Genomic DNA, 21,806 nt, shown 5'->3' with positions numbered 1-21,806 from the left:
CTACACGGGACTCTAAGTACCAAAGGGGCTCCGTATTTGAACAAGGCTTAAAACATTTTATCTTTCTCTTGTAATCAAAGTGTGCAATTGACCAAGTAGTTAAACAAAATCTCAGTGTGCCGAGAAAGTGGTTTATTTTACTGCCGCTTTTCGAACAAATATTTACACAAGCAGAAATGAGTAATTCTGATTACACTGTTCCTCCATTAATTCTTTCATTCCTTCCCAGGGTACACTAGTTATTCTCTTTTGAATCACTTGCTTGCCACCAATACAGTACTTGGTTGTTTTGTTGCAATGCCAGTAATTCAACGCTCTTTTTCCAAATCAGTGTTAAAAGTTCTGATCAACTTTTTGACAAAAAAAGTCACTTATTTCATAACCGTTTATATAGTGCTGTGTTTAGCCATGCAAAAGAACCTACACTCCATAAGACGCCGCGATAATGTGCTTGATGTGCGTATTCGTGAGAAATCGATATCACACTTTTAAACTGTGAAGAGCTTACGCCAACGAAGGAAAACTGAACATATCAAATATTTGCTCGTATAGTCCCATAAAAAAACTGCTGACAAAATTAACATGACGAAGTAACGACGGTCTCGAAGCTTTAGGTTGGGCGAGTATTCGCATTTAATACAGTACATTACCCCCCAAAAAGTTGTTAATTTGATGTTTTTGATACTGAGTTAATTTTAATCAGTTCTAGTGCGTAGGGATTTAGCGGAAGGTTACTTTAATTCCAGATTTGAAAATAATCCTGTCTAAAATCAAGCATAGCTTCCTTTGACATAAACATGTTTTTAAAAAATTCTTGCTTCATCTCATTACAGAGGTTTTTTCTAAATTAATAAATTATTGTCCATTTTGTCAAAGTGTTTTAGTGAGAAATGTGGCGAACTTGCTGGCGTATGACCATGCATTGATCACGGTCAATAAATAAGCTGTTAGTTTTGACCTCGATGTCATCCTCCAGTCGTTCCTTGTTTCTTAGCAACGCCATAAGTGACGCTTCAGCCTCAGCCAAGCGCATGCGCAGACGATCAATGGAGACGGAGATTTCCCCGACTTCTCCGACCAAGCGGTATTGCACTGGATCACGACACAGTTCAACATTTGGCCTTAGCGAGCGTTTATCTAGTCGGGTGTGTGCCACTTTGAGAGGATTTTCCTTGTCTGCAATGGCTTGTTTGAGATCCCGTACGTTGTTTTCCATTGATGCAATCTCATCTATGACCTTAAACGAGAATGGAAAATCAATTGAATCAATCTGAGCCCCATAAAGATTTCCAGCCCCAAGGAATCATCGTTGTCAATAACTCAGAAGTCTATCTCGAAATACGATGGTATACCGCCAATCGGTTTACGGTATAAGGAGGGTAACCTCCATTCCTACTAAACAATAACCCTATACAATACTGTTTGCAACCATTTTTTCAATTTTTTTTTCAAAAAAAAAAGTATTTGTATCATGATCTGAACAAAAAAAAAATTAGAATTTTTTATTTACTTTCAAACTGTGAAATGTTACGGTTGCCCTGTTGTTTTGACACAAAAGGTCTAGATGGTTTGCAACCATTCTCTTGAGAGACGGTAACAGTGCTGCAATGTACAATTGCTGGTGGACCTACAAACAGGAACTAATTGGGAGCTTAGGACGACGACGACGTATAAATGGGTACCGGCGAATTCAATGCTGGGGGTAACCCTGCGATGGACTAGCATCCCATCCAGGAAGGGGGGGGAACTACTCCCAGTCGCTTCATGCTACAGAAACCGGAGATAAGCGCCGGCCTGATGGGCCTCCTTGGCTCGAACGCCGACTTTACCTCTCTGAGGGTGCGTTCGATTGACCGTATTCCGGAATAGGAATACTTGGAATAGAAGTTAGAAATCCTTCACTTTTACGGAGATTCACATTAATATTGCTAAAATGATATTTTAAACATATATTTATTATCCTTGTTGCTTCAAAACGCCAGACATACCGTTTTAAATCATCACTCCACGTATATTCTTATTCCAGAATAAGGTCAATCGAACGCACCCTAAATATCCAAACCATCTTAACCTTTCTCACAAATTTTATTCTTGGAATGTGGACTCACACTTGCCATGCCAAGCGACTTGGAGAAATCGCAAAATTAGTACAATAACGGGAATAATATTTCAGACAACGTTCTCGTTGCCGTCGTTGTTTACTCGCTTGAAGGTCCCTATTAATGAGGGATCTTTTGTTTTTGTCCAACAACATGGCGGCGATGACGTAACGTGAAAAGCACGCATAAGGCACAAAAATATCACCCCTACCTTTGCCAGTTCTTTTTCCAGAGATCTCTTGGCATTGATCGATTCCTCAATGCGTTTGGCAAACTCGTTGTTAACGGTCTCAAAGATGTTTCTCAGATCAACATAGGCCTGCATCAAAATTCCATTGATCTCTGATCTCATGGCTACAGATGCTTTGCGCTCACGCTCTGCTTTGGCAATGTTCTCTGATGAATAAGCTTCCCATTCATCGGGGGTGAAAGAACTGAAAGGAATAGAAACACGGTTTGTTAGATAGACCAACAACGAAAAATATGCACAAGTGAAGGACTTAATGGATGTTGGAAGGATTTCAAATACTGAGATCGTTTGGTAATGCTGCTTTATTGATTTGCACTGGGAAACCAACTAGCTACACGCATGCGCACAACACATGGAATTAACGACTGATAAATCTCCTCTTGCGAATGATGCGAAAAACAATATTTGGTCAAACAAAACATAAAATATCATACTTACTGTTGCTGTATTGTGACTGAATGTGGAGCAAAGTGAATGTCTTTTGAGAAATTATTCAGAGTAGCACACTTGCCATCAATACCCAGGGAATTGTATTTGTCACCAAGGTCTTTTTCCAAAAGTGTTTTAGCAGAACGCAGCAACCTGAGGTATCAAAACAGAGGTAAAACAATTTTTCGTTTAGCCTCCTTTTGCAAATAGTATACAGTCGGGAAAATAGGTGGTTTGCACCCAAGCTTCAGAAACACAGATAACAATACTGCAATGTACAATTGCTGGTGGACAGCTAATGAGATCTTTAGTTTTCGTCCACAAACAGGGCGGCGATGACGTAACATGAAATACCACGTTTACCATGTATAGAATCGGACCCACATCGCCTTCCTACAGTTTAAGCTTGAAACATGACATTCCTCTTTTCAAACAAAGTTGAAAAATACTGTCAAAATTTTCAATGCTTAATCAGTGCCATTTTATCAAGTTCTCTGTGCCTTCATGAGTTCCCCCTGAGAGCTTCTAGAGAACCGTCAACGCTTCTTTAACGAAGCTGCGATAGTTTTAGTTTTTTCATTATGCATCCAAATCGTCGTGAGTCTTCACGTGCATAGCGCGCGCCGCACGCCCAGCAAGCACTCCACCTGTTTTTGCACATGCTCCTCTGAGCCCTAACTGCTTCTAAAGACTTCGTTAAGCCGTTAAAGCGGTCGAGGAAATGTTCTGAACCATGTAGCAGAATTTGTAAACCGAAATTTCAATCTGTCTTCAGTTGGGTCGGAAGGAAGCCATTGAAGTCGATTGTGCTTTTTTCAAGGTAAGATTAACGTCTTTCTTATTTTTGTTTTCCTTTCTATTTTCCTTCATTAAGGGTTTAAATGTAAAATTTCTTTCCAATTGATTTTGCAGCTTTATCATGACGAAGCAATGATGAAGAGTCAACACCGAACGCGTAAGTTTTGAGTGCCATTGCGTACTATGTGCAATACTGAATAAGCCAAAATATAGCATCGGCATTTTCTTTTTCTATAGTTTCCTATTCACAGATTTCCCGGGATGCGGACTGAGGTGAAAGGGCAGTCCCGCAAAGAGCTTGTGAACTTTGAGAAGTGCAGGGATGCACGTTAAAGGCTTGTTGCAAGTCTTAAAATTTTATTTATAAACTTATTACATCTCGGTTATCTTCTTCTTTTAACTGAGCCATCTGACCAGACGACGGAAAAGCTGCCATGCTTTATTCGGAACATGGATGTTTAAATACAAAGATTTAGTATAAATACACAGGCTCTGATTGGCTCGCTATCTCGGATTATCAGCCGATAATCACCTCGACGGACAAAATGGCTGCCAGTGGTCGTTTTGCCACTGTAAGTGAAGATGATTTCGCGTTGAAATTTTTTTTTTCTCTTTTTTGAAATAATCACCTGTGTATTTATTCGCCTCAGCCTCAGTGATTATCGGTGAATATTCACCTCGACTTCGTCTTGGTGAATATTCACCGATAATCACTGAGCCTGAGACGAATAATTGTTAAATAACAAGCTATCAACTTACCACAGCTGTTCATGAGCCTGATCCATTGTTTTCTTCAGCAAAGCTCGAACGTTTTCGATCATTTCCACCTCCTAAACAAGAAATTGTGCGATTTATCTAGAGACCCTTAAACTTTCTACCGGTAGCTGTACATGAATCGTTCGAAATATTGCAGGATGGATTTGCCGATGAGATTTTACTTTTCTTTGCGTCTTGATAAAAAATATGAACATCTCTGCATAAAAGAAATTTTCCAGTTGGCTGAACACCGGTTCCATCACCGATCTCTTGTTGGTTGCTAATGGCAACGAGTTTGTTTAGTTCGGCGTTTTCACGGGTTATTTGTAACTCCACAGTATTGGTATCAGAAGAATGCATAAGGACGAAACATAGAAAAACCAAAAATTAAAGCTGTGCAATTTTCAGAAAGATTGAATCTCAGGAAGATCAACTGTTGAAAAGCGAAAGACTGAAGCTGTTCGAAATATATAACTAAGGATATCATTTTAACCTTCCGTTGTTGAGTAAACAAAGCGGGCGCTCTGACGCTCGAGTGGTCGATGTAAGCACTGTTTAACATGAAAAACTAACTCTACTCTACTCTACTTCCGAATAGACTCTTCTATCGAAAAAGATAAGGCTCCTCAAAGTGGGCTTTCGCTGTTGTCACGTGCTGGTAGAAGATAGTGTCCCGCTGGATAGAATACACCAAGCATAACTTTGATGATCACCAAATGCAATAAATCAATCTAACAAGGGCAGAAAATTAGCATAAAGAACTTATTGAGCCTGGCATGTTTAACGTTGCACATCTTTCAGTTGTCTCGTAACAAATGACACTCGAGATGGTATTTTAAGAAGAGGGAAGATTAAGGTGATTTTCTTGTTCGCAGCTCTTTGTATTTCTTATCTTTTTGCCTTTTTTTGGTATAAGCTATTGCAAAAAAAAAAACAGCATTATTATTCTGCTAAACAATCTAACAATATTTGTGGTTAATGTTGCTGTCTTGTGTTATTATAACTCGCTAAAAATAATAAAGATTCGATCCTGGAGACAGGAGCCAGCTGGCACCGAGAGCTGATAACATGCGCAATGATTACCTTGCTTATGTGGGTTTCCACATTATCATGCACCAGATCAATCTTGATTCTGCGTTCTCTGTACCCCAAGCATTCTTTAGACACATTCAAAGGCTTTTCAGTAGCAGCTAATGCTTTCTCTAAACGCCCAATAAATGCTTGCAGTGCTTTGATCTCAGCCACTGTATCTGCATGTTGCTTCTCTAATTCCGTCTTCCAATACGTGATGTCATGGATGCGATGTTCCAACTTTTTGTTCACATCTGTTTGAGTCCGGTGAGTCAACAGAGATGTTTCCGTTCGGAGTCGCGAGCATTCATCTCGCAGTCTCTCGGCCGTGGATCGTTCCTTCTCGCCCGATGATACATTGAGAACGTTCGAGGTCCGCCATTGTTGCGGGGTGTACTTGTGAATGGCCCTTTGAGTCACTGCAGTGTAAGGCAAATGTTCCAAGCCGCTGGACGATCCATTGAGGATCTTGTGAGGGAATTCAAACGATCTTGATAGCGGTCTCAAGGCATGAGGAGAGGTGTAGGGTCTTGCTGCTTGAAAAGAAGCCGTATATGTTGTTTCGTAAGGTCCGCCAGTGGGTCGAAGATAAGGCGGTGGATCGAAGGTCGAAGAGGATAGGTATTTAGCTGTTTCCACGAAAGATTGAGTCATCTCGTGCGTAGAGTCAAGCTATATCTTCTGGCCGATATATTACGCCGAGAAACTCGTAGATTCTGTCAGGAAATCTTGAGTTAAAACTCAGACAAAGTTGTTGTTGGCAAGAGTAGAAAAATGTCTGTTTAGTGTAAACCACAAATCGCTTTATATCCGGTGGCGTCGCTCGTTGCTTAGAAACCAATGGGCTTCACCACTCGATAGTCTGATTGGTAAAGAAGGCACGAAACTGTCTTAATATTGCCTCCTGATTGGCTATCGGGAAATAATCGGTGTAGCACACTCTCTTCCGGTCGGTCGGCAAAGCCACGTGCTCGTCTGCGTTTTGTAAAGAAGATAAAAGTATTTTAGAAGAAACACAAAGTATCACGGATTGCATATTAAAAACCATTGGCAAAAAGCCTAGAAAACTAATGTGGCATCTTTTTTTTGCTGTCATGCATATACAAAAAGAGAGAACACTGATTAATATTTTATACATACTGCCTGAATTGAATGTGGATAATTGAGACTCATTGAAAAACCTTAGAACCCTGCTAAGCCTCTCTCATAATTAACCCACCCTCACAAGTTCAAATTTGTTTTTCAGCTTAAGGACCTCAAGACTTAAGTGCAAATTTTGACCAAGCAAACAAAATCCCATTTTCTTTCATTTTTTTTTTGTTTAAAATGTTTTCCTCCCTTTTCTGAACCCTAGGTTTCTCTGTTGTTGATAAAAGGTTTAAATTATTAATAAATTTCTCTGGCTGTTTCGGGTTAGGTGGTTTGAAGACTAATGCAGTTATTCTGCTTCTAAATTACCGCGAATGTCCAATAAAATTTAATGTAGCATTTTCGAAACTGTAAAATTGTCGGCCAGTTCGACACCCGGTTTATCTCCGTCTAAGGGTGTGAATGTCATTTTTTTTAAATTCAAGAAAATATTTTGAGCGCCATGATGAAAAACTTGAAAGAGATCGAAACTACTTTCTAGATACTCAAGATAGCGGAAGTTAAACTCCACAGAAAATGATCTATAATTTCCAACTTAATATTTAGAACTGTGCGGTTTTTCTTCTTTGAGAAGTTTAAAACTGAAACTTGATCTATTTACAGTAATGAAGTTTGATCGCGTCGTCACACGCACGCACAATTCCTTAACATCCTCAGCTAACATCCTAACATCCATATAGAAACATAAAAAAGCAAAACGTTTATTTCAACACGATAAGATTTAAAGCTTACAAGCTTGTGGGGTCATATCTTTTGTAAGCAATTAGCGACAGTTTTTTTTTGTTGATGGTTTGTAAAACTTGAGAGTTGAATTTAAGAAATCATACATATTAAACAGCTCAAAAATTCAAAATGTAAAAAAAGGATTTACGGCATATACATGTGTCAAAAGTTTTCCAACTTTACTGTCAGTGTATGTTTTTTATGAGGTGGTCGGAGTTTAGGGCTAACGCTCACATGGTTTACATGGGTAGAAAACAGCACTTCACATAACCCTACGATAGTTAATTATGTTTTGTATTTGCCAGTCTTATCATTGCCATGAAGTTGTCCGTTGTCATACTTTATTCCATCTGTATGCAAATAACACATTAAGTGGGCTCGCGGCATTCTCCATTAGTAATTAATATCGTCTGAGCTGAGCCAGTTATTTTCTTTCGGTTGTTATGGCATTTAGTAATTCTTTGTATTTCTTTCTTAGAGTTATTTTTTACGAAATTCGGCGGACATTTTTGTAAGTCTTTCTAAACTTTGTTCAAGAACCAAGTACCATGCACTTTGTCAGTAATACCAGCTAGATCTAGAAGTTTTCACAGGGGCACCCAACGAGAATATAGTTCAAACCCACTTAAACATAGCATTGTTAAATTATTTTCGTATTTAAACGGTACATATAGGCATATTTTGATCCCCTAAAAATTTTTCATCTGTTCGGATTCCCTAGCTGAAAGTCTAGTGATCCGAAAATTACAGGGATCAAAACTTACCTTTTCGAAAATTTCAGCAAGAAAAAAGGCTCCCGAAAATTCTAGGTGACCTTTTTAGGGAAAAAATCCATTTAAAATGGGCAATTATACCATGTTTTAGATGTTCGAAAATCTTAGGACAGGCAGGCAAGCAAGGAATTTTACAACAAATGTTCCGAAAATTCTAGATGTCAAATCGTCTTCCGAACAGATATTTTCCGAAAATTGACGTTGGGTGCCCCTGGTTTTCATGCTGCTGGCTAACTGAAGCACTTGGGCAAAAGAAATTTGCAGAAAACGAAAGAAACTTACTTGATAACTGAATAACAAAACGTGAATAGGTTTTCAGGCTGTCTAGACAAAAAAACAAACGCAGATATCTTCATCTACAATCCAAACAATAAGCTGTTGTCGACCTGCACACGACCTGCACAACGAGTTTTGTGTGCAAATCGGATTTTCACAGACTAGTCATGCATGTTCTAACCATGACCAGAAAACATTTGCTGCATTAGAAACAACAAGGAATTCGTTATTATCTAAAGCAAACAGAGAGGGATTACCGAGATTAAAGTTTTCGCCTTTAATGCTAATTAGCTGAGGAACTTTAATTTTCTTCATAACATAACACTTTGCTACACCTTTATAATGACAAACTTCGGTCGCGGGCGGGCCAGACCTGTATTCACTCTGTGACAGTTTATTTCGCAAGTGCGTTCAAGATCGTTCGTTATGTCGATTGGTTTGTTACGCAGATGTTACTGAGCTGCGTCGAAGTTCCACTGTACTTAGTGTGGTGTTGACGATTAGTTTCTCATATGAACTACTTGTGGGCAGAGTGGTTTGTCGTTGCTTAGAAACGCGATTCTTGGACAAACACATATGGCACAATTCACCTTACAAGAAGGTTGAAATCAGACACAGTCCGATGCTATACTGGTGAGAAGAAATTTGAATGTAGCATATAAAGTTACAAATCAAAGACCCAAAGCTTGGACAATTTATCATCAGGGGGTTAGCATATAACAGGACTCTTCCGATAACTTTGTGAATCACCCACCTGATGAAGGCACCGAGACAGGAATCTTCAAACGTTGTGTCTTTGAATTGTAACTGTTTAAGCTACCTTCTAATTTGTTCTAACCAGAGCAGCCAAGCATCGAACCATGAACCATGACGACACTGCGATCGTAGAGGCCATGGGTCCAAATTTTTTCGGTTTTCCTTTCGTTGCTGATAAAGTAGAGTTATAGCTGCGAAAAGTCTTCCGATGATCAAACAGGAGGCATTAAGCAATGAATTAGAAGATAAAAGCGACGACCATAAACAAAACTGACAAATACGAAAGCGCAAGCAAGAAGTCCTATATTAGGTCTACGTAACGGCATTTTCATATCTCAAGCTATTTTCAGACTATAGCTCTTAAATGAAAACTCCTGAGCTCCTGACGCAAGACGATCAATGAAAAAGAGTTGTCAGTGATTGTTGGCTGTTTGGATAGCACGAAATAGAACGTATTGCGGTGGCTAATGTATGAATATCATGACTTCCCATTTTATTATTTTATGGTGATTTGTCAAGGATGTCCCATGGCTTAAAGAGATTTTTCAGGACTCAGTAGGTATTGCTTTCTAACTGGTATGATTATCAGCGGTGCAACTGGATCATGAATCGCGTTCACAGAAGTGAGCGCCATTCAATTCTGCGCAATTCTTGCTCGCGCTCAAAGAATTCGATTTGTTAGATGTTTCACATAATTCTTCCCTTTCAAAATTGCTCGCGGCAGTAATCTTGGCTTTGTTTGCGCAACACACGGGCGAAATAAAAATATGCCGATATTATCCTAAACCACCATCTATCAAGGAGGAAAAATTAGTATGTAAATTCTATACCAGCCATACCTTTAAATCATCGTGTGTTTTTTCTAGAAAATTTCCAACCTCTCGTAAAGCACATTGCCATTTTCTTTCTCATTGGCCAGTACGATTGTGACGTAGGCGAGCTGTTCTAATTCTTAAGGTTGTAATTAGCTAATCTGATTCTTTGACGGTTCTGATTATTTTATGCAACAGGATTTTCCATTTCAGATCACGTGATGTTCTCGAGAGAATTTTCCTTTTGATTTTCACAAGTTATTCATACATAAGCACGCGCATAAGACCACATTTGAAAGAAACTGTTCTTTAGAGTAACGTCACGTGGTCTGAACTTGGGAAACAAAATTTACAAGCTAAAGAGGTCAGTTACTCGTGCAAGCTAAGGCAAACGAATACCGTCGAATTATCAATCACTTGAATAACAATAGGCGTTTTGAAATCGTTTCCCTTTTAAAATATTTGAACTACAAATCAAAATTGAGATTCCAAAAAGTTTCCACTCGCTCCCAGGTTCTTTTTTTGCTCCCTGTTCTCCTGCGACAGAGACCAACTAGAACCGAACAGTTCCAGTTTGACTCTTTACTGCGCCTTTCAATAACATGTGGACTCTTTAATTCAAAGGTCAACCGACAAATGCGTTTTTCGCTACCGTCAATGTTCGGCGGTTCCTCCGAGCTTCCGACTACTGTCGAGCGCGCAGTAACAAGAAGAGAAAAATAAAGCAAAAAGAAGACTTTAGGTTTCAAATCTTTTCTCAAACAAACAACTTGAAGCATCAGAGCACGAACTGAAGGATTTGAGATTTAAAAAATACAATACGTTCTGGTGACCGTGGAGTTCTTTAATTTTAACCTAACAAGATGATATAGATATTTGGTCCGGCTTTTGAACTTTTTAAGTCTTAAAAGTCTTTTGTACAATTATTCTATGCATTTGTTGTTTTTTAAATGCTTGCTCCAGCTCTTCGCCTTTTTTAAGTCCTCCTTCTGTTCATTCATAAGCTTCTCTAGGAAAGAATATTCTGTTTCCAAAGTCTGGCAATTCCATCTTAAATCTTCCAATCGTTGCAGGATATTAACGTACCAGTGCTTAGTTGTAGGAAATTCGACGCCTTGAGAGTTTGCAGTTGATGGTGGGCTTCTTGCGTGATCTTTGGTTATGTCTTGAGTCCCAGAATCAACGTTGCGTAAATTTGTTTTTGTAGAATCCTGGAGGGATAGAAAAAAACTTTGTAGCGTTGGTCCAGTAATAGATCATTGGAAGCGTTATAAATATTAGAGACAAATCTAGAGAAATCATTTAAGTGGCTGTTCACTCAATAAAGCTGAAGTATATCCTCAGGCTAGTCTCAGGATAAAAACATACAATGTCCTGTTGTAGCCAGCAAGAGAGCTCCTCGTGACTCGGTTATTCATAGTGAAGTTCGTGTCACCATACAAAAACCACGAGGCGCTCGTGGAAAACACAGGCAAAAGCCACGTTCAGTTTGAGCACTGTTAAAGAAATAGTTGACAACATAATACAATATAGTTACCATCAAATTTCGCTGAGTGAATACAAGCAGCTGGTGGCAGCTTATGCTTTTCCGTGCAATTATAGTGTCCATAAAACTATGGCGTGTGGTTTTGGTTCGCGCTCCAGAAAGCAAATCAAATGGATCTCAACATTCTCAGAATTTCTTGCTCTTTCCCGCGGTGCAAAGTCATTTCACATTAATTCAGTTCTTTGTTTATTGATCTTGTAAATAATTGTTGCCTATATTTATCTATTGTTACGGCATTAAACTTGCCGACCCCTGTCTTTGCAAAAAAATGATCTTTCGAAAAGCTTGGACGAGGGCAACCCTACAAATTATTGTCAAACTCTACCAAACTTCAAAGAAGCCTGTGTCTTGCCTCCGGGCAGGCCGATTTTTTTTTTGTCAAGACACCGAACAAAAAATATTGTTTGCCATTTTCTTCGTAAACTGAAAGCTCATGACAATTTTTTCATAGCTAGCTCAGTGCGACCCGGCGCTCGAAGTTGGTATTTTTCAGGAGCCCTCAATGTTTACATTCTATTAGGTTTTATTTAAATCGTACTGTATTTTTTACTTCGTTCTTTAAAGTTCTTTGCAGCAAGGCTTAAATTTATCTTGGAAACGAACCAATTAAGAGCGCATACTTACTCCTTCAAAGGAAGCTTAAAGTGCACTTAAACTCAAATATTTTTTGTTCATAATATATATCTCCCCATCCAAAGCAAACATATGTCTCCATTGTTACCCAGAATTTCGCCTTTTCTGTGCCGTGCAAGCCACGTAAACTTGGCAGAACTAGCAGTAATTTGGACTCACGACGATGATGTGCGAGGGATGGGTCTATTCTCGATTTTACGTCTCAAACTGTCAAATAACTTTTGCATTGCAAAGCAGTTTGTGACGTAAAATCGAGAATAGACCCACAGTGGCAAGACAAGTTTGATTTAGGTGGGGATATTAATACTGCAGACGAAAAATATTTGAGTTAAGGTGCACTTTAGCTATAGTTTCTTTAGGATTACTTACATGGAACAGATTTCTTCTCCTGTTAATACTGTCTATACCACTGACCACTTGTCTTGTTCCCCTCGGGCTCCCAAAAATTGCTGGCTCTGGCGTCGTTCTGTCAATTTTGTAGATACCACTTTCCAGTTGCCTTGTTCCTCTTGGGCTTATGAAATTTTGCGGTGCTGGTGTTGAAGGCCCTGGGGTATCCCCCACGGGTGTTTTATCCTCTAGTCTCAACGGGTAGTAAGACAGTCTCTCTGTTGAATAATTTTTCTCCAAATTGGGGTTTGAATGATTGCTGTCTTTAGGCTTGGGCGAGGGAAGTCCGCGAGGATCGGACAACTATCAATGGTATCGAAATACACGAGAAAAAATTAGTAACCAACGAATTACTCTGTTTTGAGCATACTAGTAGATAATGAAGAGAATTACAAGTGCGTGAATGATGTTGAGAGAGTCTTTTGCAACCCTTCTGACGACAAAATAGTTTTACTTTTCATAGATCAAGTATGAGTCGTTTTTATATGGGATGTCAAAGGAGACCACATCTAATATTGGTAGGAGTAGCTTATGACTGCCAATACAATGGGGGACCGCTGAAAATATCCGATTTTCTTGAACAAACCCGCGGGATTGGTGTTAGTGTGTGTCCACCTTGCTTTTAATTGTTTGTTTGATTTTGATAACTCTTTTTTTTCCGATTTTATTCCTGTAGATTATGTCAAATTTTAGTTTTTGCTGATATTTTAATGGCATCACCATTTTGTGACGAAAGGCAAGCAAATTTTTAGCATCCCACGTGAACGCCAAAGGAGAGCGTCTTGTTGGTTTAAATTGTACAGGGCATCAATCGTTGTTTTCTCCTCATTTTTTGAAGAAAAACTTACCTCTAAGCGCTTTGCGAAATTTCCGTCAAACCAAAGATGGCTTTTGCTTCTCATTTTTGTTTTTCGTAAAGCAAATTTTGTTTTCGCGACAAATGTTCCGTGTGCGCGCGAACGGGAGCATTTCGAGAATTATGCAGTGCTTGTTTTCGGTAACCCTTTTGGCTTTGTCCTGGTGTTAGTTGTTATTGATGTCCTCTTGCCAACGTCCTCTCTGTTCGCCGTTAAGAAGAGGGTACTGCGATCCAACTTCGTTTCATGCAATTGCGGTGTAAATAAATCCAACATTTGAATCTGAATTTGCATGTTAATTGCCAAGGCCTCCCACAACATAATGATCACAAACTATTCTAGAAAAGTACTGTTCATTCCTCATGCTGTTAGACTCCACGACGCTAAAATTATGACAAGATACGAAGGTGTGCACTTCGTAAAGACCAGTTTGCTTGTATTTTTTTCAGTTAAGGAAACCGCGAATCTTTTTCTTTTTTTCTACTATGCAGGTGCTAGCTTTTGTGATTTTTTCAAGCCAAAACGTTTCCTGCAGCGAGCTTTTCAAAACCCTGCTTTATTTCAAGCATTATAATTCAAGGTGGTTTAAAATATTGGCAAACCGACGAGAATCTGTCTATATTTTGATTTGGTTTGATTTGGCCGCTTTCAGATTCAACATTTACTCGACAATTAGTTATTAACTTCTAACTTCTGGAATGCAAACTAAAAGAAAACGATGGTAACCTCAAAATGAAAACTTTACATTTAACCACATTAATTATCAGCTTTGTTTTTTTCTCGGAAAAGACAATATCTACGATAAAAATGATCGTTAATAAATCTTACCTTTTTACCTTTTCCCTTCGTGTTTCCAGCAAGTTGAATCTACAGTATGAGGAAAGGAAATTGAAAACTCTAAATCGAGTTTAAAAAATAACGTCAGCCTTCTTTGCTTCCCTAAATCTAAATCACCGAAGATGTTTTATCTTAAACTAAACGCACCGTTACTTTAGAAACATATGTTGCTGTGAGGTCTTGGGTTGTAAATTTTGGCTGTGAACCTGCCGAAGGATGCTGTGTTTTTGCGAGAGAAGGTTTTGGCTGGGTAAACTGTGAGCGATGCATCTCGAGTGTAAAAATGAAATTACTTTGTCTGCGTCGGGATTGTTTCCGCGTGCTTCTCCACTCCTTGAATTATTTTGATACGTTAATTATTAACGATTAAATGCCACAGGTTCGCTTAATCCAGGAGCCTATTGCAAGGAGAGTAGCAACTTCAATACTATTTAGACCAGTTTTTAAGTAAATAAGTTTGGGTTCGCTCGAGTGGCCATTCTGAATCCCAGTGGCAATGATTTTGTAAGCATTATGACTTACCCGTCTCTCTTGTTCGAAAAGCTTCTGAATATCTGTAGATGACAGACAATTAATCAATCTCGTTCCGAGGGTCTCTCTTCTGTGCCTCCTTTGTCTTCAACGACAAAGGAGGCAGAAAAGAGAGACCCTGGGAACGAGGTTAGCAACAAATGAACTAAAATGAAACAAGTGTCTTTCTGAACGTGATGCTAAATTTCTCTTAAAGCAACAACAAATACGCGACAAGTATCGCCACCTTTTCCCGTAAACTGAATGCATTCCTCTTATTATAATATTTCATTTTTCCTTATTTGTGTGCTTCTCTCTTTAGCCTAATCTATATTAAATAATTTATCGAGTATATTTTAATGAAATGTATATCTATGTTAATACTTCGTATATCAATTAATTATCTCTTTTAAGCCTAGTGGTTTTCTTTGCATGGGCTTCCTCGCCATTAGCTTTTAAAATTTTTTAAGAATACTATGCTCTGTAATGAGGCAAAAAAATAAACTTGAACCAACAACGGCTTCGGGTGGCAGGGTTGGCGAAGTGGTGAGAGCAGTCGCCTCCCACCAATGTGGGTTCGATTCCCGGGACACCAAAAGTGGGTAAGGAAGGGGGGGGGGGGGGGGGGAGGGTATTGAGTATTGATCCGACCGGGGTTGGAACCCGCGACCTCCTGCGTGACAACCGACGCTCAACCAACTGAGCTACCGGTGCGCGTTGAGTATTTCCTGATGATTTCATGTTGTCCAACTTGTATAGTATGGGAAAACTATCATATGACTGGATTGGCACGAATGTTTTTAAAGTAAAGATTCAAATTGAACTGTTCAGTGTTGTATGTTTATGTTGTGGTTAAGAGCAAAAGTGGGGGTTTTCTGTAGTTCTTTTTACACAGTATGGCAAAGATATGATCAAAGATGCATGTCGCTCTTACTGCATGACGATTGTTTTTCCAATTTAAACCAATATTGATACCAATGTTATACCAATATATACTATACCAATATTCTGAGGATTATCCCTGCCGTATCCGTCGTCGCCTCTTAAACCCCTTATATCAGCCGCACCAATTCTACACACTGAGTTGAATTTGACGTTATTTTTATGGCAGGATTTTCTTTTTCTAGCTTTAGATGAGATATCTCAGTGATTTGTAGAGACATGGGTTGAAAACAAGACTGCAGGCCCCAGTTGTTCGAAGGGTAGATAACGCTATCCACCGGATAAATCACTATCCACTGGATAACTCAATTGGTTTTGCTAGTATTTATCCGCCGGATAGTGATTTATCCGGTGGATAGGGTTATCCACCTTTTGAACAACCAAGGCCAGGTTGCTTGGCTAGCTATCATCATCTACATAGCTGGATGAAAGTTTTGCTACAATTTTCCAATAGTCCTCTTTACTGTGCTTTATGCAGATGAAAATATTTCCTAGACGTGCTGTTTCCACGCACCAGAAGGCGTTAAAGTTGGTGAATGACATTGAAGTATATTTCACCCCGGTGCTGTTACCTTCAATACGGAAAATCATCAGTTAAGCTAAAAAAAGTAAAAAAGAAACGCTTTACAACTGTTTTACATGATTGCCGTGTGGGAATCCGATAGGTCAGATACTTGCTTGATTGTGCGTTTGAACTGCCCAATAGAGTCAGCATTTCTTAAGTATTGGGGCAAATTGTTCCACAAACAGCCCCCGCTATAACAGAAACTTCGTTTCAAATAATTAGTATTTGGCTTGGGGAGAGTAAGTTTACCTTCTAAGTTTCTCAAGTTATATTCAGCATCTCGTTGACTGAAAAGGCGTTGAAGGTATTCCGGGGCAAGATCGTGAATTGTTTTATACATAATTAGTGCTTTCTGTTTTTTACGTCAAAGAGACAGCTTCTCCCACTTAAGAGTATCGAGAAGGAGGTTGGAGATCGTGTCAAAGGGTAATTTAGTAATTACCCTAGCTGCGCGATTTTGTAATTTTTGCAGCTTATCACTTGACTGGCCACTTAATTCGGACTGTGGTTGTCGAAGGATCAACATCGATCGTGCGTTCATTCTCAGCAGATGTGCGTGTATATCACCTCCATTCTACCTTCAAGACAAGTTTTCAGGACTTCATGTTCAATTATTTATTCCAACGCCCTAAACGTTTAATTGTTGTCCACTACTCTTGCATGATGCGTCTCTACGAAATCATCACCAGTATAGAGAAGTTATTCTCTTAATCAAAACACAGTGGGGTGAACGCCACAAACATTCTTTTCGTCGAGAAGTGATAGGTCCGCTTCTTATTGTTCAGCTTCTTGTCACAGTCTTACTAGCTTTTCCTCACTTACCGATTTATTAAACTGCCGAAGACAACAACCGACAAACGAATTGAAGCCACAACGCAATGGGATCGACTGTATTCGTTTCACTCATAAATGGTATTACGCTACGTCATTTCAAGCTGCAGCCAACGAAAACACACAATATAATCGACACATCCTAGGGATAAAACTTAAGTCAGTGAATCGCGCGATTATATAGGGCAGAAAGTCCCAAGGAATTCTCACTCGTAAAACCGATAACACAAACCTGAATTCTCAACGTAGAATCCCATGGGCATCCTACGTAAAACCCCCCGAAACCACCTGCTGAGCAGGCTAGCACGTGACTGATTAACATATGGGACCCCGATTAAAACCTCACCTCACCAAATTTACGTGGTCTGCCTGTTTCATCCCACGTAACAAAAGTTTGTTGTGCCATTAATTTAACCTCACCGGAACTTTGCGCGTCTGCTAAATATGAGCCTGTTACAAGTAAAATATCTGTTCAAAGCCTCTTCTCTCCTTCTCTTTCGTCCATCAGATTGTCAAGAATATGAAAAATGAAGCTTATACAGGGTCTTTTCGGCGCAAGATCTGCCGCGAAAATCGAACCTTTAAAAACTATACATACCATTGAGATATTCACACCAGGCCCAGTGATCAGAAAACAATACATCTGTCAATCGTTTCGCAGGATGGCGACGTTGTAGCTGTTACCACTTCCATCAACCTCCTGTGAGTACGCTTCAGTTAAACCTAAAGACCGTGTTTTTTACTTGCGTGTGTGTTTTTTTATGATGATCTTCCTGATAGCATTGATACGCTACTTCATAATTCATCAAACAAGCTAATAGTGCTTTCTGTGCGCTCCGATTGGTAAGTGGGAGGTGATACGAGACTACTATTCACGAGAAGCAGGGCAGGGGGCCCAAGATTCTAAACTTTTCGATCATTTTGTCAAAACAAGTACTTTTCTTTTGTCCGTGAGTTGTCTATCCTGTGCGCAATGGGTCTTCCGTCGTGTTTCTCGCAAATACAGTCAACGAAAAATATGCATGTATATGTTACCCTTAGAAATGCAAGTACTTACACTTTCTAATCCGCGACTCCAGTGCGTACCATATGGAGAACACAATGACTTTTTTTTTGACAAATCTTAAAGCCATCGAATTCTTACGTTAAATTGACAAAGGTGGAACTGAGCTGTGTGTAAAAAAAAAAAATCTGTCTCATGTGATCTGGTCGCGACATTTCTCTTCCTCACTGCCTACCGAGAGGGCGCTAGGTATCTGAAACCAGCGAAGGGCCAACCGAGTCCGAAAGCAATGCACGGGCCGAGATCCCGGGCTGACTCGTCTAGTACGACCCTTTGGCGCGGAATCAGAGATATTGTGTTTTTCTCTCTTGTTCAAACATTCCATCTGCGCATGCGTAAATGTTCTGGCTCTCTAATACGTACGTACAAGCTTAACGCTTATGCAGACGACCATCATCTTATCTCATGATATCAGAGCAGCCAATCACTGGTGCATAGAGAACCGGATATCAGTTAATGAGAGCAAAAAGCAGGGTCTTGTGCTTAGAGATACTGAATATAACTTTTCATTCCCTGTAAAGGATACATTTGAGATCTTTTGAATGGAAATAAAAGGCAATAATCTGGATATTTTTCTGGTCATGTGTGTGAAAAGATTAATAAGAGATTAATAAACGTTGTGATGCGCTTTAATTCAGAACCTTACTGATATCAAGGCACGCTTAACTTAAGATCATTTACAAAGCGTATCTTTTACCACACTTTTTATTATCGGTCCTCTGTCATTTTTGTGGTGCGCGAAACACGGAGAAACTATTGTAGTCTAAGAAGCGTTAAATAAGAGAATACTTAGATCTATATTTCCAGATTACCTGTCCTCTCATGATCGTCTTCTCACTAAAGTCAAGCTTTATATCTATATGCAATAAGCGCATTCAAACTTTCTTACTTGTTACTTTACAAGAGTCCAGTTTCTTTTAATGATTTTCCCGCTTATATGAAAAATAAGTTTTCTCTTCCGTCTTCTTCTTCACTTCTGATTACATTCTTTCCCTTCGTAATCGTAAACTTAGACTGTCATATCCGGATGAACTGCGTTTTTCCGTGAGAACATGCCTAAGTGTTCTGCCTCTCTGATACCAGGACGATGGTTTTTTTACAAGAAATTGGCGTTTAAGGTGATGCTACAGGCATAAACGTAACGTAAGATCCGTGCGTGTCTGGTCATCTCCAGACAGAGGTAAGAGATGGTTTCATGCAGACTGGGACGCCTCAGTAAAATGCTTTGATGTAAACATGGCGGTTCACAGCCCGAAAGAAGTTGTCTCTCTGGCCTTTCTGTGGACGAATTCCAGGACCTACCGATACAATTTGGGCAAGTTTTGAAAGCTTAAAGCTTCAATAGATGCGGTATTTTGCTTGTAGGACTGTGTGACCCGACACTCATGAAAAAAACAAAAAAAAACCCCGATGAATTAAGAATCGGGGGTCTTCCCTTGTCATGGAATGGCAGAATTACCCAGAAATCTTTTTGGGCATGAAAGAGGGTACTGGCCCTCATGAAATGGCTAAAGCGCGGCCGGAGGAAAAAGTAGTGAAAATAGAAGATCTTTAGCCAGATACTAAGGAGTAGCCCTGGTGTGTGCTGTTAACGTAGACGTTTGATTTCTGCTGACAAGTTTTTATAATAGAAAATTCGCGACATAGTAGTGCTTTCTTTTTGCTGTTATTCTCGTAGCAAAAAACTGGCCCTTCGTAATCTCGTGTCAAAGAAACGGTATCACGTAAGTAAGAGAATACTGAGATTTACATTTGCAAATTACCTGTCCTCTTACCATGCACTTAAGTCAAACTTTACATCTTTATGCAATAAGCGCATTCAATGCGCATTCAAAGTTCCCTCATATTACCGTATCAAAGTATGTTAAAAAAAAGGTTTTCCTGCTTAAATGAACAATACGTTTCTTCTTCCGTCCTCTTCTTATGAATGATTTTCGAAAAAATTACATTCTGTTTTTCAATAAACCTAGGACAACCAGTTAAGGTCTTAGTTCTTTTTCTTACGTATCAGCTAAGTTGCAGAATGCGCTACGTGATTGTATCCGTACCACTGAGTTTAGTGGTTTTAAAAGAGACTCCAGGATCGCATTTTGTACAGCAGCTTTTCTTTTTAATGAATAAATCTTTAAATATTATGTATTTAGTAGGTATCTGTATATGCTATGTATTTTAGCTGCAAATGTTATGTGTCGAAGATATTAGCTCCTGCAGTTATTCGGAAATTCGAGATTAAATAACGTTTATGCATGTGTTTATGTTACCTTTAGCAAAGCGCATGCGTACAATTTGTAATCTGCGACTCCAGTGCTTACGGTTAGGTTAGGTTACCATATGACAGAGAAAATGACTTTCCCCTTCAATATATAAGCCATCTAATTCTTACGCTATACAAAAATTTGGTTTATCAAGGAGTTGATAATGTAAATTGACCACCGTACAGAGATTCTAAAAGCTGACGTTTCGAGCGTTAGCCCTTCGTCAGAGCGAATCGAGGGATTATGGGTTACGTGTAGTTTTTATAGTAGAGTAGGAGCTACGCTATTGGTGGTAACATGGCAACGTGAAAAGTAGGAATATATTAGTTAAATGAAAAGCGTTCGTTAATACCGTGAGGATTAAGGGTGCCGATTAGAAAGATGAATTTTTGTTCCAGATTCTTGCGGCTTTCCGTCGTACCTAGATGTAGGGAAAGGCCGCAGATAGCCATGTGTTTTTTGGAGTGGTTAGGCAGATTAAAATGGCGAGCGACTGGCTTAGATGCATCCTTGTCATTCTTCTCAACATCGCGAAGGTGTTCGCGGAATCGGTCACCTAGTCGTCTACCTGTCTCACCAATGTATAATTTATTGCATAACGTACAGGTTATGCAATAAATGACATTTGCGGAGGTACATGTGAAACGATCGGTGATCTTAACAGATCGCTTAGGTCCCGATATCTTGCTAGTGTTAACAATGAAAAGACAAGTTTTGCATCGTGAGCGCGCGCATTTGAAAGTGCCGGGTTGCTCGTTGGTTTTGAGCGCGCTTCTAACTAAAAAGTTGCCTACGTTTTTGTCGCGTTTGAATGAAATAAGTGGAGGTCGCGAAAAGATTCTACCAGTCTCGGGATCATTTTGGAGTAATTTAAAATTACTAAGAATGATGCTTTTGACTGCGTGATTATGAGGATGGAAAGTGAGGGTGAATGGAATTCTGTCATTCTTATCTTTCTGTGACGTTTGTAGTGACGACTGTCGATCAAATTGTTGGGCGCGATGATGGCCCGCTTTGACCACAGAGACAGGATAGCCACGTTTTTCGAAGAACTGGCACATCTCCTCTGGTTTGCTGGAAAAATCGGAGTCATCACTACATAGACGTCGAAGTCTAAGAAATTGAGAATAAGGAATGGAGTTCTTGACATGTGATGGATGTGACGATGAATACAACAAATAACTGTGTGAATCAGTAGGTTTGTAGTGCACACTAGTACATAGCACGTTGCCTCTAATAGAAACTTTGATATCTAGGAAAGCCAATGAAGTTTCCGAAATTTCCCAGGTATATTTAAGAGCCGGATAAAAAGAGTTGACGGAGGTTATAAATTGATCGAGTTCTTCTCTGCTGGATGAAATAGCGCCGATGCAGTCGTCGATGTAGCGGCCGTAGAGTTCAGGTTTGGGGCCGTTGTAATGATTAAAAAATTGGTGTTCAACATATCCTACAAAAAGATTGGCATAGCTAGGTCCAATTCTTGTG

The 21,806-nt window shown here is 39.4% G+C and overlaps 2 protein-coding genes across 3 annotated transcripts; both read right to left on the bottom strand.

Moving 5' to 3' along the window:
• Nucleotides 1-111: 111 nt before the first annotated feature.
• LOC137982982 (tektin-1-like) lies at nucleotides 112-6,187 on the bottom strand. Its single transcript, XM_068830142.1, has 5 exons — nucleotides 5,416-6,187; nucleotides 4,336-4,406; nucleotides 2,788-2,931; nucleotides 2,311-2,533; nucleotides 112-1,237 (listed from the first exon to the last, which is right to left on the bottom strand). The coding sequence occupies exons 1-5, from the start codon at nucleotides 6,055-6,057 to the stop codon at nucleotides 881-883; spliced, it is 1,437 nt and encodes a 478-aa protein (XP_068686243.1). The 5' UTR covers nucleotides 6,058-6,187; the 3' UTR covers nucleotides 112-880.
• Nucleotides 6,188-9,749: 3,562 nt separating this feature from the next.
• LOC137982983 (uncharacterized) lies at nucleotides 9,750-14,452 on the bottom strand. 2 transcript variants are annotated; one of them, XM_068830143.1, is made up of 4 exons: nucleotides 14,303-14,452; nucleotides 14,147-14,185; nucleotides 12,441-12,764; nucleotides 9,750-11,103 (listed from the first exon to the last, which is right to left on the bottom strand). In XM_068830143.1, exons 1-4 carry the CDS (start codon nucleotides 14,423-14,425, stop codon nucleotides 10,816-10,818), a joined length of 774 nt encoding a protein of 257 aa, XP_068686244.1. In that variant the 5' UTR covers nucleotides 14,426-14,452; the 3' UTR covers nucleotides 9,750-10,815. The 2 variants fall into 2 exon arrangements, with proteins under 2 accessions (XP_068686244.1, XP_068686245.1); XM_068830144.1 differs by lacking the exons at nucleotides 14,147-14,185; nucleotides 14,303-14,452 and adding an exon at nucleotides 13,310-13,379.
• Between the last annotated feature and the right edge of the window lie 7,354 nt (nucleotides 14,453-21,806).

This window comes from Montipora foliosa, chromosome 13, assembly GCF_036669935.1.
Source record: "Montipora foliosa isolate CH-2021 chromosome 13, ASM3666993v2, whole genome shotgun sequence".
Classification (NCBI taxonomy): domain Eukaryota; kingdom Metazoa; phylum Cnidaria; class Anthozoa; order Scleractinia; family Acroporidae; genus Montipora; species Montipora foliosa.
The sequence above is the reverse complement of the archived record's forward strand: the minus strand, read 5'-3'. Positions and strand labels throughout refer to the sequence as shown.